The following is a 14,127-nucleotide window of genomic DNA, read 5'->3' on the forward strand; positions in this document are numbered from 1 at the left end:
CACAGTCTGTGACAATATGTATACACATCTGTGTGTGTGTTGGGGTCTGTGAGTGAGTGAGTGCTCCGAACATGTCTGGGGTCTGAGTTTGAAGATTTAGGCTAACTGATGCTGTTTAAACACTCCGGGCCCACCAAGGCCTTTTCACCCTACTCAACACATTACCACGGGACGACCTTCAAATAAAGCATCCAGGCTGGTACGTTTCCCCCCTTGGGCCCCAAGACAACCACCCAATCCCCTCCACCCACCCCACTCTGTCCCAGCACTCCCTCACATGGCTATGCGTCACGGCTCCACGGTTGACAGGTTAATGAGGAGAAAATATTTTTACAGGATCACATTTCGACGGAGCCCTGAGAACCAATGGCAGCGCTTTTATGGGCATCAGCTCACAGACTGGGCACTTTTATCTCTTTATCTCCACTGGTCTTTATGGGCAAGGCAAGCTGTTACGCCTGTCTGACACAGACCGCAGCTTACAGACTCGCAGTCAGAGGCACAGCCCCTAATCTTGGGTCTTAAAACCCCACCTCAAAACTTCTAACTGCAAGACCAAACCCGAGGCCCTCCACCCACAATAACTGCATTTATGAGTCCAGCTCATTCTGTCCAGTAGTGCTTATCAAAAGATCTGAATGTGTTCCTTTGCCAAAAAGAAACCAGGCGTTTCAGACAAAGTGGCGCAGCTGCAGCAGGTTTGAAAATAAATAGTGGTGAAGTTAATGGCAAGGCAAACACCTCAGGCTGGCAGCTAGAGGGCTCTGGATCTGCTCAGCGTGACACCATCTCCAAACTCTTATTTTCGCCCTTGTGACCTTCACACCTTCCCCCTCGCTCCTACCCCTCCTCAACTCCGTCCTTCCACACACAGTACGACTGAATCCTCTGACCCGACCTCTTGAACTCTGCTCCCTCAGACCCTCACCCTGTCAGCGCTCCTCCTAGGGGGAGCCAGGCAGTGGCTTCCACCCAGACTGTGCTGTAGTCTGTTAATGATTTGTTAAAAACACAACCGTGGCAGGACACAAGGAAAAAAAAAAGATGATGAGGCATAAAAGAGAAATTATCAAAAACTTTAAACAAATGTTTCTGCTGAGAGGTGCACTGTTGGTGGTCTCCTGTCGAGCTAAATCAAACCAAACTGTTTCTGTCAGAAAAGCTGCAATTTAAGACGGGGGGAGGGGAGCTGGAAGGCAGCAAAAGGGGTGTGCTTCAGCTTATAAATTTCACAGAGAGGGTGAAAATGGGCCTGGTTGGGTTTGATCTTATTTTGATGGGCATCGGTTTTCTAACATAAGGACTGTTGGAAGGTAATGCTACTGGCAAGAAAGAGAAAGAAAGAAAGCAGAAATAAAGAGTGGGCTACAGAAAAAGGAATATTACAGTAAACACGTGAGGCCATCAGCTTTAACATGGAACAGTGCACCCACCACAGTAACTTTATACCACCTCTATTTGAGCCGTCATGACTTGGTGCATCTTAGCATGCAGATATGACAATTAGAGGAACAGGATCCTCTTCAATTAAAAAAAATACATTCCTGCTTGTTAGCCCAGTAATGCCCCAAAATGTGATGCCATGGTTTATCTCTGAATGAAATCAGTTGAAAGTTTATGCAGTCCAATCTCTTCTTCTCCCTATCAATCTTTCATCCCAACCAGCATGGTGGCTGGTTTCTTGAACAGTTGCTAAAAGAAGAACAGAAACAAAAAAAAGAGAGACAGAGAAAGAGAAAAAGGGGGATGGTTGTACTGTGCCTGGACCTGTAGGGCCTGTGAAGCGTAAACTCACAGTTCCACACAAACACTAGTGCTCACTGTCAAACCTTTTCAATACAACTCATCAAAAACTCATCAAATGTTTATATGGAGAAAAGAAGGGAATGGAAGAAAGGAATGTCATCATGAACAAACCCAACATATTAAAAAAAAAAGCTGCGTACTACAGTGTGCAGGGATGGGGGCCTCTGTGGGAAACACCCACCTCTAGATGCCTCAAACTCACTCACTGTCACTCTTAATCTGCCCAGATGTACAACAAGTGACATGCAGAATGCGAGGTCACACACGTACACATAACATACTGTCTGAATGGGCCCCTTGAGTGAAAATAACATGCATGCAGGGTCCTGATAGCTGCAGCTCAGAGCCTTTTTAACATGTCATAACTTGCAACTGCGTACCAGGAGAGGAGGCGCACAGTTTGAGGGAGAGATTCATTACATTAATATATGTTGCCGGTTACCGATGGCACTGCAATGATTCATAGAGATGAGCATTATTTTTCTTTTGGGCCAGCTATCAGGATTGATTTGATTGAACTGAAATTAAATCAGTAGGAAAAGAAAAGCATATGAGAGACTTTAGTAGTGATCACTATTCAACTTTAAAAAATATGTCTGTGTGCAGCTGTGTATTTGTATACCCTGAGAAAATGTGGTCCGATGTACATGCCTGAGCTGGGAGGCAATTTGTCATGTCTAATTGATGTCATGAGACCTAAGCTCATGCAGCAGGTGACAGAAAAGCCTGCAGGCACACACTGATTAAGGGCAAACATTAGCATAGCAGCAACCAAGTGAAACCAACATCAAATTCTTTCATCGGTCGTATCTCGACATGCTCTTACACACAGTAGCTGGCACCTGGATGGATTCATTTCAGGGCCACTGAACTCAAAAGCCATGTGGTAAACTGCTGGCTGTTGGTAGAGAACTGACCGACTCTCTGACAGTGTTTGTTGTTTGTGGGGCGAGGAGGAGCTGGTTTGAAAGGGAACGGAGGTGCAGCTGCCGCGAAAAAGGGCTCTTTAAAAGTCAGTGAAGTACCGCCGGGAAACGAATAATCCTTTTCATCTTGCCTCCTTTTCTCATTTGGCACACATTTTGTCACTCCTTTTTTTTTCTCTCCATCTGTCCTCTTCCTCCTCCTTTCACTTATTTTGCTCACTCCTCCTTTCTTCCCCTCTGTGGAAAATTTAATGGTTTCCTGGGCTCAGAACGAGACATTCTTTCACTGTGAACAATAATAACAAGAGTAAAGAGCCACTTCATGTAACTCTCTCACTCCCTCACTAACTGGATACGACTGGGTATTCTGTCTGTGTGTATATTTTGTCTGTGTGTGTGTGCACGTAAGCTACACTTGAAAAAGTGCTTGATCTGTTAAATCCAGGTACTGCAGATTGGTAAAGCCAAGTGGGTGACCGCCTCGTTTGTTATCATCAAAGTCTGCTTATTCAGTACTCAAAAAATAACCGACATGGACAAGTGCTCACGCATACACACACCTCTGCAAAGAAATGGAAAATCGCTACAATGTGGCATGGATCTTTTACTCCTTGTTCTGTCCAAAATAAAAAGTGGAAATGTATCAGATGAAAGCTAATGAAACTCTTGAGTACATTTTGCGAGCTGCTGAGGCTGGATGGCGGAGTTATGGGAGGACAAGGGAATAAAAACATGGTGAGAAAAACGTGTGAGTTGAAGTGCAGGCTAAGGAACTTGTTTATGGGTTTAACAGACAAACATGATAATGCAGACCATGTCAAGAGGTGAACCTCAGGTTATATCGGAAAATGTACAAACTATAGCTGAATCTAAAGTAGATCTGTTGCAAAATGTCTTGATGGTGCCAGAATTTTACAGAGCGTGCACTGACAGGCTTTTTTTGTTAGGGAAGACCCAGTAAATGTGTGTGCACTCTTGTGACTGGGCTGCAGTACGATTTCAGTGTTTATTCCCATTTGACCACAATCCATCCAAACAAGCTACAAATATGCTGCGTGGCATTTCAGGATAATATCAACAAGCCAGAGAATTTAGCCCTCTAAGCCCCAAAGTCTCAGTTACTCTGTCTGAAGTCACGAGGGCGGTTAATTCAGATGACTTTTATCTTCACATGAGAGGCAATGTGGAGAAAAAAGAAGAGTGGCAGAAGGGCCAAGACCTTTGGTCTCATTTAGCCTCCAACAGCTTCACCTTCTGCTCTCTACAGCTCAACATCAGAGGGCCAGGGAGGACCAAGGGAGGGCCAAAGGACCAGGGACAGCAGCCAGGGGCAGGATGTCACGTCTAACCCTGAACCCACCAGCCAAACCAGCAAGGCTCTGTGGGACGCTCCGTCCCAGCTTTGACAACAAAGGAGAGGGTCTGACACTGGCCAGGCAGCCCCCCTGTTCCTGGCTGGACTCCAAGTCTTCTAGGACCCTTTAAGGCTGCTCTACAGGACCATGTCCAGGCTTTGGCATTGCTAAGAAGTTTAAAACCCATCACACATGGAGCTGTTCCCCTGAGCATGCAGAGATGTGACCTGGCAGAAGAGACTTTCCTCCTCGATTCAGAAACTTTAAATTGGAAACACAGATAAGCGTCAGTCCGCTCTTAAGAATGTAGCCTTACATAGCCAAATCCCTGACACGCATGCAGCAGGAGGACACAAGGGGACAGGACAGACAAAAGAGCCGCGCAGGTAGAGTCTTTAAAAATTGTTACCTTGCCACTTGTTTTAAAAAACTCTCCAGAATATCTATGAACACTATGTCGAGTCATCTTAAAAAGCCTTTCACGATGCTGCTGGTGTCAGTTACATAAACAATGCACTTCTATTGCTCCTCAGGGAATGAGAGTACTGTTAGAACAATCATGAGAATTCCACAGAGAGAAAACTGGTTTCAAAACAGACGTTTTTAAAATTCCTCTCAGCATTTTGAGCTGAGCAAGGCAATCTAAGCTTTTTCTGAAATTCAGGTCAAGTCTAACATATTGACACAGAAACATTAGAACCTATGGCTGCACAATCAATTGAATTAATATATGAATCACAATAAGACCAAGTACAGTATCCATATTGCAGGACCTGTATTGTGGTGCAACAGAGATGCCTCAGCCTACAAATCACATTCCATACATGAGCTCACGTACTTGTTTGGTTAAAAACTTTGGGTAAAATCATGTCATCATCGTTCTTTTTTCACTGTGAATGAAATGCAAAAATGACCACTCCCACTAAAACTGCAATTCGTATTGCAAATGCACTACCTTGTTTGCGCACTGTGCAGCCCTGATAGAATAACGAATTGACTCTGCCTTGCACACAGTGTTTTCAGCAGTGGTCCACACAAGTATAATGCACTGATTTGAATGAAAGTCATAAATGCTACCTGCAAACCACCACAGGAATCCCTTTGCTGTCATACTGAGCCCTCTATCCAAATCCCCGTTTTACAGTCAAGCTGTTGCTGACAGCAGAAACACGAAAAAATCATTGATGACAACACCTGTACTAGGTCACATTGAAACACAAAATAGCAATAACATAGAGTTGGAGGTGACAGGGAGTTGGATTTTGCTTAGAGAAGTGTTTGTGTAGCGTTTACAAGCTGACAATTTCATATCAGCCCTTTTAATATTTTCTTTATATAATTCAAGTTCATATTTACCCAAATATTTCCGAAAATAACTGAAGTGTGAAAAGCCCCACCTTAGTGTGCACAGAAGGCTCAACTAGAGAGGCAGACATGTCATTTTAAATGCATCCACATTAGTGTGAACAAGGTCTCAGAAAGCGATGGGTAGAGGGAGTTCCCTTAAGAGGTGGCAAGGGGAAAGGAGGGGGTAGGTGGGTAAAATGTAGAGAGGGAGTGGTGTTCAAGGGGTTTGAGTGGTGTCCAGCGGGGTTCAAGTGCCGGTGTTTTGGTCTTTAAAGAGGCAAGCAGCAGGACTGAGATCCAGAAACCAGAAAACCTCCAACACAATAACAGTGGAGTTTGGGGGGTTCCCCATCTTAGCGCCTCGAACAATTCCACAGTATGTCTGTGCATTAATGAACTACTTGGGCTCATATGCAAATCAGACAATGGAGCGAGACACCGTGCATGTGGTGAGAGTGTGTTGGAGAGCGGGTGTGTTTTCTGTGGGAGTGTGAGAGCCCAAAGGTGGGAACTGGGCAACCTTCTCACCCTTGTTCTGTGTTCCTCCCCAAGGGTAAAATAGGAAGAAGTGGGGAGGTTGTGAACAAGACGTGGCAATGGCAAACACACAAGAACAGATATGGGGGGCTGGGGGGAGTAAATACCAGTGCAGGGGGGGTTAGGTGCTGTGGTAACGGCGTTCTCAGACAAACAGCGCGATCGAGATTCAACACACAGACACATAAACAGAGCAAACACACTCACATGCATTCCATACACAGACTCCCAAACTGAGAAAATAGGCAAAGCGCTATGCAAACCCCAAAACAAGATGTAAATGGATAAAAAGATGTGGCACTTTGCCATATCCCCAACAAGACATCAGTCTCCCATGGACAAGAACAAGCTCTGGGAACATCTGAATGAAATGACAGAGAAATAGAGGAAAATAGTAGATGAATGAAAGAAAGACGGAATGAATGGAAAATCTTGGCCAAACTAATCGACTTGGAAAGGCTGCTTTCTTTCACCGTCCTCCTCAAGCTATAGATCTGAAAGTGATGTTTGGTGTGAATGTGAGCATGTTTGTATGTAGTGGTGCTGTGTGCATGTGCATGCATATACATTATGCATTTTGTGTTCAAGAACATCCATTGCAGTCATGTAAAGTTATGCACATATCTGCACGTGAGCAACACACTCCTCACTGCTGAGTTACAGTTGCCGTCACCAGTGTGACCTTCCTCTCAACCTTTAATGTCTTCAGCAGTCGCGTCCACTCTTCTCTGCCTGTACCTTCCTTCTATCCCTTTTTTTCTCTCACACTCTCTTTACTTAGATTTCTCCTTATTTTATCCTCCTTAACTTGAGGTTTACGGCAGATGAATCAGCTGTTTAGGCTTAATAACTTTTCCATGTGCATTTGAGTCTATACTGCATTAGTCTCCCATAGCGACCTATGTTGCGCTGTTCCATTGCTGGAGAAAGCTCTGGCTGAACCCATCATAATTCTGCACGAAGGGGAAAAAATATTTCTTTAAAGCGATCACAATCATCTTGGACAGGGCTTAGCCCGGGACACAGTGACAGTGATTTTGCAAAATAGTGTCAGAAGGGAACTTGTTTTGGTGGAACATTCGCACATGGGGAGTTGAGCCCTTGTATTAAAATGACTATATCCCCACAAAAGGAAACACCGCAGAAAACATTAACAGATGTGTTAGAGTGTAGGTTGCTAGCTCGGAGATTGTTGTTGTTGTTGTTGTTTTACGCACAGCCCTAAAACTAAGTGTGGAGATAGTTCTGGCGATGGGAGACTTGTTTCACGTAGCGACAGGGGTTTTGAAAACTGTAACACCCAAGAAATGTATTACGGTCTGACATAGGCAGCCAATGACAGGCTTATACCAACAGTCTACATCCTGTGAGCCAGACTAATAGTGCATTTGCGTGTTCATGGACTAATAGCAACAAAGGATCTCTGACAGGGCATTCCAGAGCTACCTTTGAATCGTTACAGTTTATCTTCTCTATAGTCAACCCACTGCTGCACCTTCTCATCCTATATGGTATACTTCATATGTGTCATTAAGCTGAAAAGATTTATGGACAGCAAAATTCCAAACTGTACTACATGAAAAATTAAAGCAGGTGCCAGGATTCATGTGGAAATGAGAGGGAGAAACACATAGGTAGGCCCCTGCTGAGGCCTTTGCACCTATAATAACAAAAGTAGAAGAGGAAAAAGAAGGGGGCTGGTCTTCCTCTTCCTTTACAAGCAGGCAGTTGGGACATTTAGTGCCTCTCAGGAAGATAGAAACCTACATTATGCAAAAGTAATCAGAGGAACAAACCACTTTGGTGCCTGGCCCGAGAGGCGAGGACTATTTCAAGCAGGAAGAGGATAGACGGAGCGAGAGATATGTAAATAGTGTGGGAGAGGGATCAACACATTGAAAGTGACGCTGCCACATCATCCTGACGTGCCGATAACAGTTGCACTTTACTGCTTTACTGCCTGTCCTCCACATATGATAATGGAACAGCACAGGACAGATATCTTGACTGTCTCTCACAAACGGAGAGAGATGCTGTGGAAGTGAGGCTCAGTGTGAAACATTAAAACACTAAACAGATAGAGCAGAAACATTTGTCTCGCAAGAAATGGGCTTGCACATCAAAATGTCAGTCGTATATCATCGTGGCATTTTGGAGAGCGCGGCAAAAACTCGCACTTTGTGAAATATTATAAACAAAGCATGGCAATGTAGCATCATTGAGCTTAATGCTGGACATCCATTAAAACTTGTATCATTAACAATTTACAGATATTTAAATGTTAAGACAGAGAAGAGGAACACAAATTTAACAATGCTGCCATCAGGATATTTACAGAACAGGAGTATATTACATTAGAGCAAAAGTTTGCACAGCATTTACATTGTCAGAAACATATGTTAAACTCACAGCAGGACCATCTAGTGCTGAGCAGTCCTAATAATTTTTGTGCTGTCTTAGACCATAGGAATAGCGTGTGATTTTTAAAATGGACGTTGTTCCCCCCTTTAAATGTAACACAGAACTAGTATAAACCCATGTAAAAATACTTAAGGTGATATGGAAATGTTTCAACTTAGAAAACATATTTTGATGAAAGTATCAAATATGTGAGACACACCTCAATTTGATTTTTTTCAGCATTTGGATGTTGTGCCAGCATCAGACTCATCTGAGCTTTTCAAATGGAGATGCTGCTTATATAAAAGGTGACAAACATGAGAAACGTGTTGTTCATGTCAATGTGGGAAAATGCATACCTTATACCGCATCTTGGGACAGGAGTGAATGTAAAAGCCCAGGTAGTAGTAGGACAACTTGGGGGACTGTTTCTGCAGCTGCCTGGTGAAAGCGATCTCCCTGTGGCAGGAAAAAACACACACAGACACACCTTTTCAGAGAGGTACTGAAAGAAAAGACTCAGGCTTTCAAAAACAGCACATACTGCATGCAGCCTGGCGTTGTTGCTTCTTACAGTGATGGCTCACTCCTGCACCACTTTCTCTTTTTCAGCTGATCCTGGGTTGGAGGTGCTGCACTGCAGTGTTTTTAAATTTCAGATGGTCCAAAAGCATGTTTGTAATTTGCACAGTGACGTGGGTTTCAAATTATGCATTTCATTAGTTGCTGCTGATTTTAGTTTGTCGGTTGATGCTAAATACTTTGCACTGTGTTTTAGTTACAAATGTATGCTAATGTAGAAACAGTCAAACAATTATCACACAAGAGATGATCCACAGTTTGGAGCTGGTTTTGATCACTGAAAACAGCAGCCGCAAAAAGTAAAGAGTAAATTCAATACCTAAATTAAAAGTCAAAGTAGAGTCTAGGTGAAAAGGATGCAGGATCCGACTCATGTCAAATGTGTTTTTCTCACAGGTTACTATATCAACAGTATAAATGAGGGCATTAAGAAATAAAATTGGTACTAGCAGCTCTGACTAGAGCAGTGCCTAAGCTGAGGAAGTAAACACCCACACTCAAAAAGGCAGCTTTTCTTGGTCTCATTTCATTACACAAAAACAACTGCCTTCTCTCTATCAGCACTGAGCCCTCCAGCAGAAAAGAAAGTGGTGAAAAAAGAGGGAGAGAGCGTGTAAAATAAAGATTTAGAACTTGGAGGATTTATATGGCTTCTTCAAATACAGTAAATGTCCTGCCTGCTTTATTTTTCCCCAATAGTTTCTTCCTTAATTGCATCCTTTTTCTAAAAGCCTATTTTCCCCTTTCCCTCCGCTGTTTCCCTCACTATTCCATAACTAAATTCCAGCTCCTCTTTCTTCTCCCTTTTTGTTTCACTCTTCCTTCCACCCTCTGTGTTTCACCCGTTTAAATGAAGGGGGAGAATTCCCTTTCTTACAATACTTAACAGAGAGAGAAAGAGGCCTTAAAATAAAATAGATGCACTGAAAAATAAGACATGGGACAAAGCAGGCCAAGCCAGGGAGGGGGAGAGACAGGGAGAGAGAGAGCAGGAGGAGAATATAAAAGAGGAGGGTCAAGAAAGAGAAAGGGAGGGAGAAGAGAGGCAGCTAGAGCGAGGTGCTAGAAGGTCACCCGCTTGCTGCCAGGTTCCTGGGTTCCCATCCCCTCTCCACAAAAGCGCCCGGCAGGCTTGAATTGGGGGAGGGGGGTCAAGAGAGGCGAGGGGCCCATTCACAAAAAGCCCTGCGTCCCCCCCCCCCCCCCCTTCACTTGAGGCCTTCACACCCCCACCTCCACCCCCATGGCAGCAGCTTGAGTCCACCATTATCCCCTCTTCAGCCATCTGACACTCCAGCACAAGCCAATTATCAAGCCCTCTGCTCCTGCACAGCTTCCCTCATACTGATGTGCAGACACACACACATACATATACACACACACACACCACACACACACACACCCAGACACAAAGGGCCCATAATAGTGCATACCACAAGGTGCTTACTGCAGCCTCGCATGCATGCGGAAACATTTCATTACCAAACACTGCAAGAGCAGTGTTGATTGGCCAGGTATAAAACGCAAAGTGAGCCACTGGGGATGGGAACCACAGAAGCTTCGAGGAAATTCACCTGAAATCACACAGTATACGTATACACTGTAAATATCTAAATAACTACGGGTGTCTCAAGCTAGCTGCAGGATTAATCCAGGCCTTCATTGTCCATGTAAAGTCCGATCCATTTCCAATCACTTGCTTGTTTGCTCCAGCACAGTGGTGCTCCCTTAGTAATGGACCTGTACAAAGTTGTGAGCGAGTTCAAGGCATGTAAACTGAACAGCACACAACATAAACAAACAGAAGCCTGCAGTTTAAATCAATGATACAACAGCATGTGGCAGCAAGCCACAACATAAACTTAACATTAACTTAAATTGCACTCCTTTCCTTTACAAGTATGCGCAACTATGGGACACTATGAAAATATTATTTAAAAAATCATTAGTGTAATGTTGTAATGCAGATTTTTCCAGCTGTCTAAAATCTAAACAGTTTTAATTTTTCTAATGTAGGCTTACTGCAGTTTACATGTGTATTCTGTTACTTTATTATGAATGAAAAAATATACGAGAAAAAAAAAATCAATTGAGTGTAGTATCAGCAATTTTTACTGAATAATTAAGGACTTGGATCAGGATCAGTGGCTACACAACATAATCAGGACATCCCCATAAGAAAGTGATCCAGGTTGGACACCAGCTGTGTTTCCTACACACAGCGCCTCAGGCACCTCATTATGTGCCTCTTTACTTCTCCTCCTCCTCCTTCTGTCCTCAGGGCCCCGAGGCACAAGGAGCTACTCTCTCACAAGAAATTTCTCAACATCTCCCTCTCCTGTTTCTACTGCTGAATCGCACGTATTCACACAGAAACTACTGTACAGACTGCACCTTTTTCTTATATTTTTGTAACATACATATTTAACCGCAACTGTGACCTTAGCTAAATTCCGTTTTCTCTGATAATGACAAATCCCCACAGAAGCACTTGTGTAAAATTCCCAACCTTTTCTCTGTCTTTCCATGACCTTTCCATGACTTTTTCTTACTAGGAAAAAGTTCAACAAGATTTTTTTTTAAATGCTGTTTTCTTAAAGGAGTGCACTTGTGCATGGTTAAACAGCACAGGTTCCAGTCCAGTTGGGCTTACTGTGGAGAAGAAACACCATCTAATGTAATGACTGTTTGCACAAGTTGTGTGGGGGTGTGTGCGCCCATGCATTCTGAACAGTAAGTTTTGGATAGAGTAAGCCAGGCCAAGCAGACTAGGGAGTGTCCAGACCTGATCAAAGGCCCCGGCTCTGGTGTCTGTAAACAAGCGGGAGGATTTTAGTCCCGCTGGCTCCCTTCTCCAAGGCCTCCTCCACACACCGAGCTCTCTGTGTTACTCTTGGAGTCAGACTCTTAAAATAATAAGTGATGGGGAGCTGTGTGCTTATGATGACCAGGGTGTTCCCTCTACATTAGCAGAGCCTGTCTGTCCGAGCTGCTGGGCTGACGTGGTGTGCGATTACATGTGCGCATGAACGACCGCTCACAACTCACATACGAACACCTGTACACACCAACTTCGAAGCCGAGCTCACCCTGTCTCCCACATCTGCACAGAAGTATTTTTAAAAGCCTTTCTCACATTATTGGGTTACATTTTACAGGAAACGCCAGATATGTGCGCCTGTAGTGTACGTGTGTGTTCTCTTATTTCATCTTGGCAGAGAGAACTGTCGTCGACTGAACCACAAACAGAGCACTGCCTTGGCCAATCAACTGTGAAGAAAGAGGTACTTTTCCTAACCTACAGTATTATGGCACTTATAGTATACAGTTCTAAGGAAAGATAAAAATTTGGGAGGAGACAAAAAGATCAAGAGTCAGGGAGAGAGCAGGTTAAGAGGAGGGCAAATATGAGGGAATGAGAGGGGAGGAAGAATAAAAGTGAGAACAAAGACGCGAATGTTGACCAATGAGAGGCATCAAATCATCACCCTACTCATTCATTCTAAGAAACAATTACAGGATAAAATCTGGATATTACTAAAGTTTGAGTGCCCTCTTCATCATAATTTGCAATGTTCAACACTGGGTTACATTTGACAGGACATCTGCTGCAAAGAAGTTGAAGGGGAATTCTTGTTTAATAGCAATCAGAACAAATTGCAGAAACAAAATTGTGACAGGAAGCAACAAAAATATGGTCCTGATTTTATGAAACATGAGCACTGACACTACCCCTGACATGCCAATGGGGCCACCAATCATCTCCACCATTATCTAGTATGTTTACGACAATTACATAAGAAGTCTTTCAAAGCAGTGGGATCTGGGGACACACGTGGGTCCATAGCGATCTTTCTGGAGGCCTGTGAAAAGTTTTATACCCATTAATTCAAATAATTAGTATATAATTTTTTTATACAAAAGGCTTTATAGATCATTAAATAACATATCAATTTTAAAATATAAAATAGATAAAATAGTTTATGTTCTAATCTAAAGAAATGTATATTATTTTATATTATCCACATTGTATTTAGCCTATGTATGCACTGAGCATGCAGGTTTAAAGTTTTGATGACTAATTGGCAATCTAGAGAGTCAGCATATCACTGAGGGGCCGCACAGGTTCAGGACATATGATGTCGGCCACTTTCACCAAGCAGGTCCCTGCTACTAACCTTCCATCACTGAACTGCTTACCACGCTCAGCAATTTGGTGTGCAACTCCTTCACTACTTTTCATAAGATTTGTGAAGACTGACTGTTGGGCAAATATGTCCCATTGAAACCATTTAACATTATGTTTGCTCGCTTCACTCTTGACCTTGTTGCAGGATTTGTGATTGGTCTCATAATAGCGTTTAACGTTAAATACCTTGAGGACCGAATGTGCAGATAAGGCAGATCACTTTATCTGTCCCACGAGGTCAGATGAAGTAAGTTAATCCATTTTTTTTCTGAAACCTCCCTTTCCTCACAGCATTAGCACTGATGACAGATGGGTCCTTGGCTTTAAAAAAGGTGTTAAAAAAGATTGAACCTCTATTTAAAAGCAACAGAAAAGGGATGATGGGTTCTGGCAACCAACCTGAGAGCAGAGTAGGAGCCCAGAGACAGTGAGGCAAAGTCTGGGTGGTAGTACAGGTAGACAGAGGACACACAGGTAGGCAGGATATCAATCACCCCCACCGCTACGATGCGCCCGTCCAGCCAGTACTGCTGGTGGAAGGAGCCGTAGCCCACCTCGGGCCCATCTGGAGAATGTTCTGCCTGGGGAGAAGCAAAGAGAGAGAAACAGTAACAGAAGGTGGTTACTGCTCATAACTGCAGTATAACTCTTGTGTGACATATAGTTTGTATGTGAAACATATAAATCACAGTGGAATGAGAATGTGGTATTTAATAGGACTGTTTTTATACTGTCTTATACACATACACACACACACACACACACACACACAGACACACAGACACGCACACACACACCTGTATGATGGTGTATCATAATCCAGGCTTTTCCCTGCCAGGCCTCACGCATTATGTGTGGGGGTGTACAGTAGCCTCACATTCAGCCTGCTAATGGCTCCCAAATGTGGAGCGAGAGCAGGAGCAGGGGTGGAGTTGGGGGGTTGTGGTGGTGTTGGGGGGGGGGGGGGGGGGGGGGGGGCCCAGGA

General features: G+C 43.7%; 1 protein-coding gene across 3 annotated transcripts in view; it reads right to left on the minus strand.

The window, feature by feature from the left end:
- LOC126406327 (arginyl-tRNA--protein transferase 1) overlaps positions 1-14,127 on the minus strand; it is a 69,324-nt gene that overhangs the window by 16,796 nt on the left and 38,401 nt on the right. For all 3 annotated transcript variants that reach the window (XM_050070534.1, XM_050070532.1, XM_050070535.1), the window contains exons 9-10: positions 13,542-13,723; positions 8,731-8,830 (exon numbers count right to left, since the gene is read on the minus strand). In XM_050070534.1, coding sequence (XP_049926491.1) covers positions 8,731-8,830; positions 13,542-13,723 — 282 coding nt within the window. The remainder of the gene's footprint in view (positions 1-8,730; positions 8,831-13,541; positions 13,724-14,127) is intronic.

Source organism: Epinephelus moara, chromosome 19 (genome assembly GCF_006386435.1).
Source record: "Epinephelus moara isolate mb chromosome 19, YSFRI_EMoa_1.0, whole genome shotgun sequence".
Lineage (NCBI taxonomy): Eukaryota > Metazoa > Chordata > Actinopteri > Perciformes > Serranidae > Epinephelus > Epinephelus moara.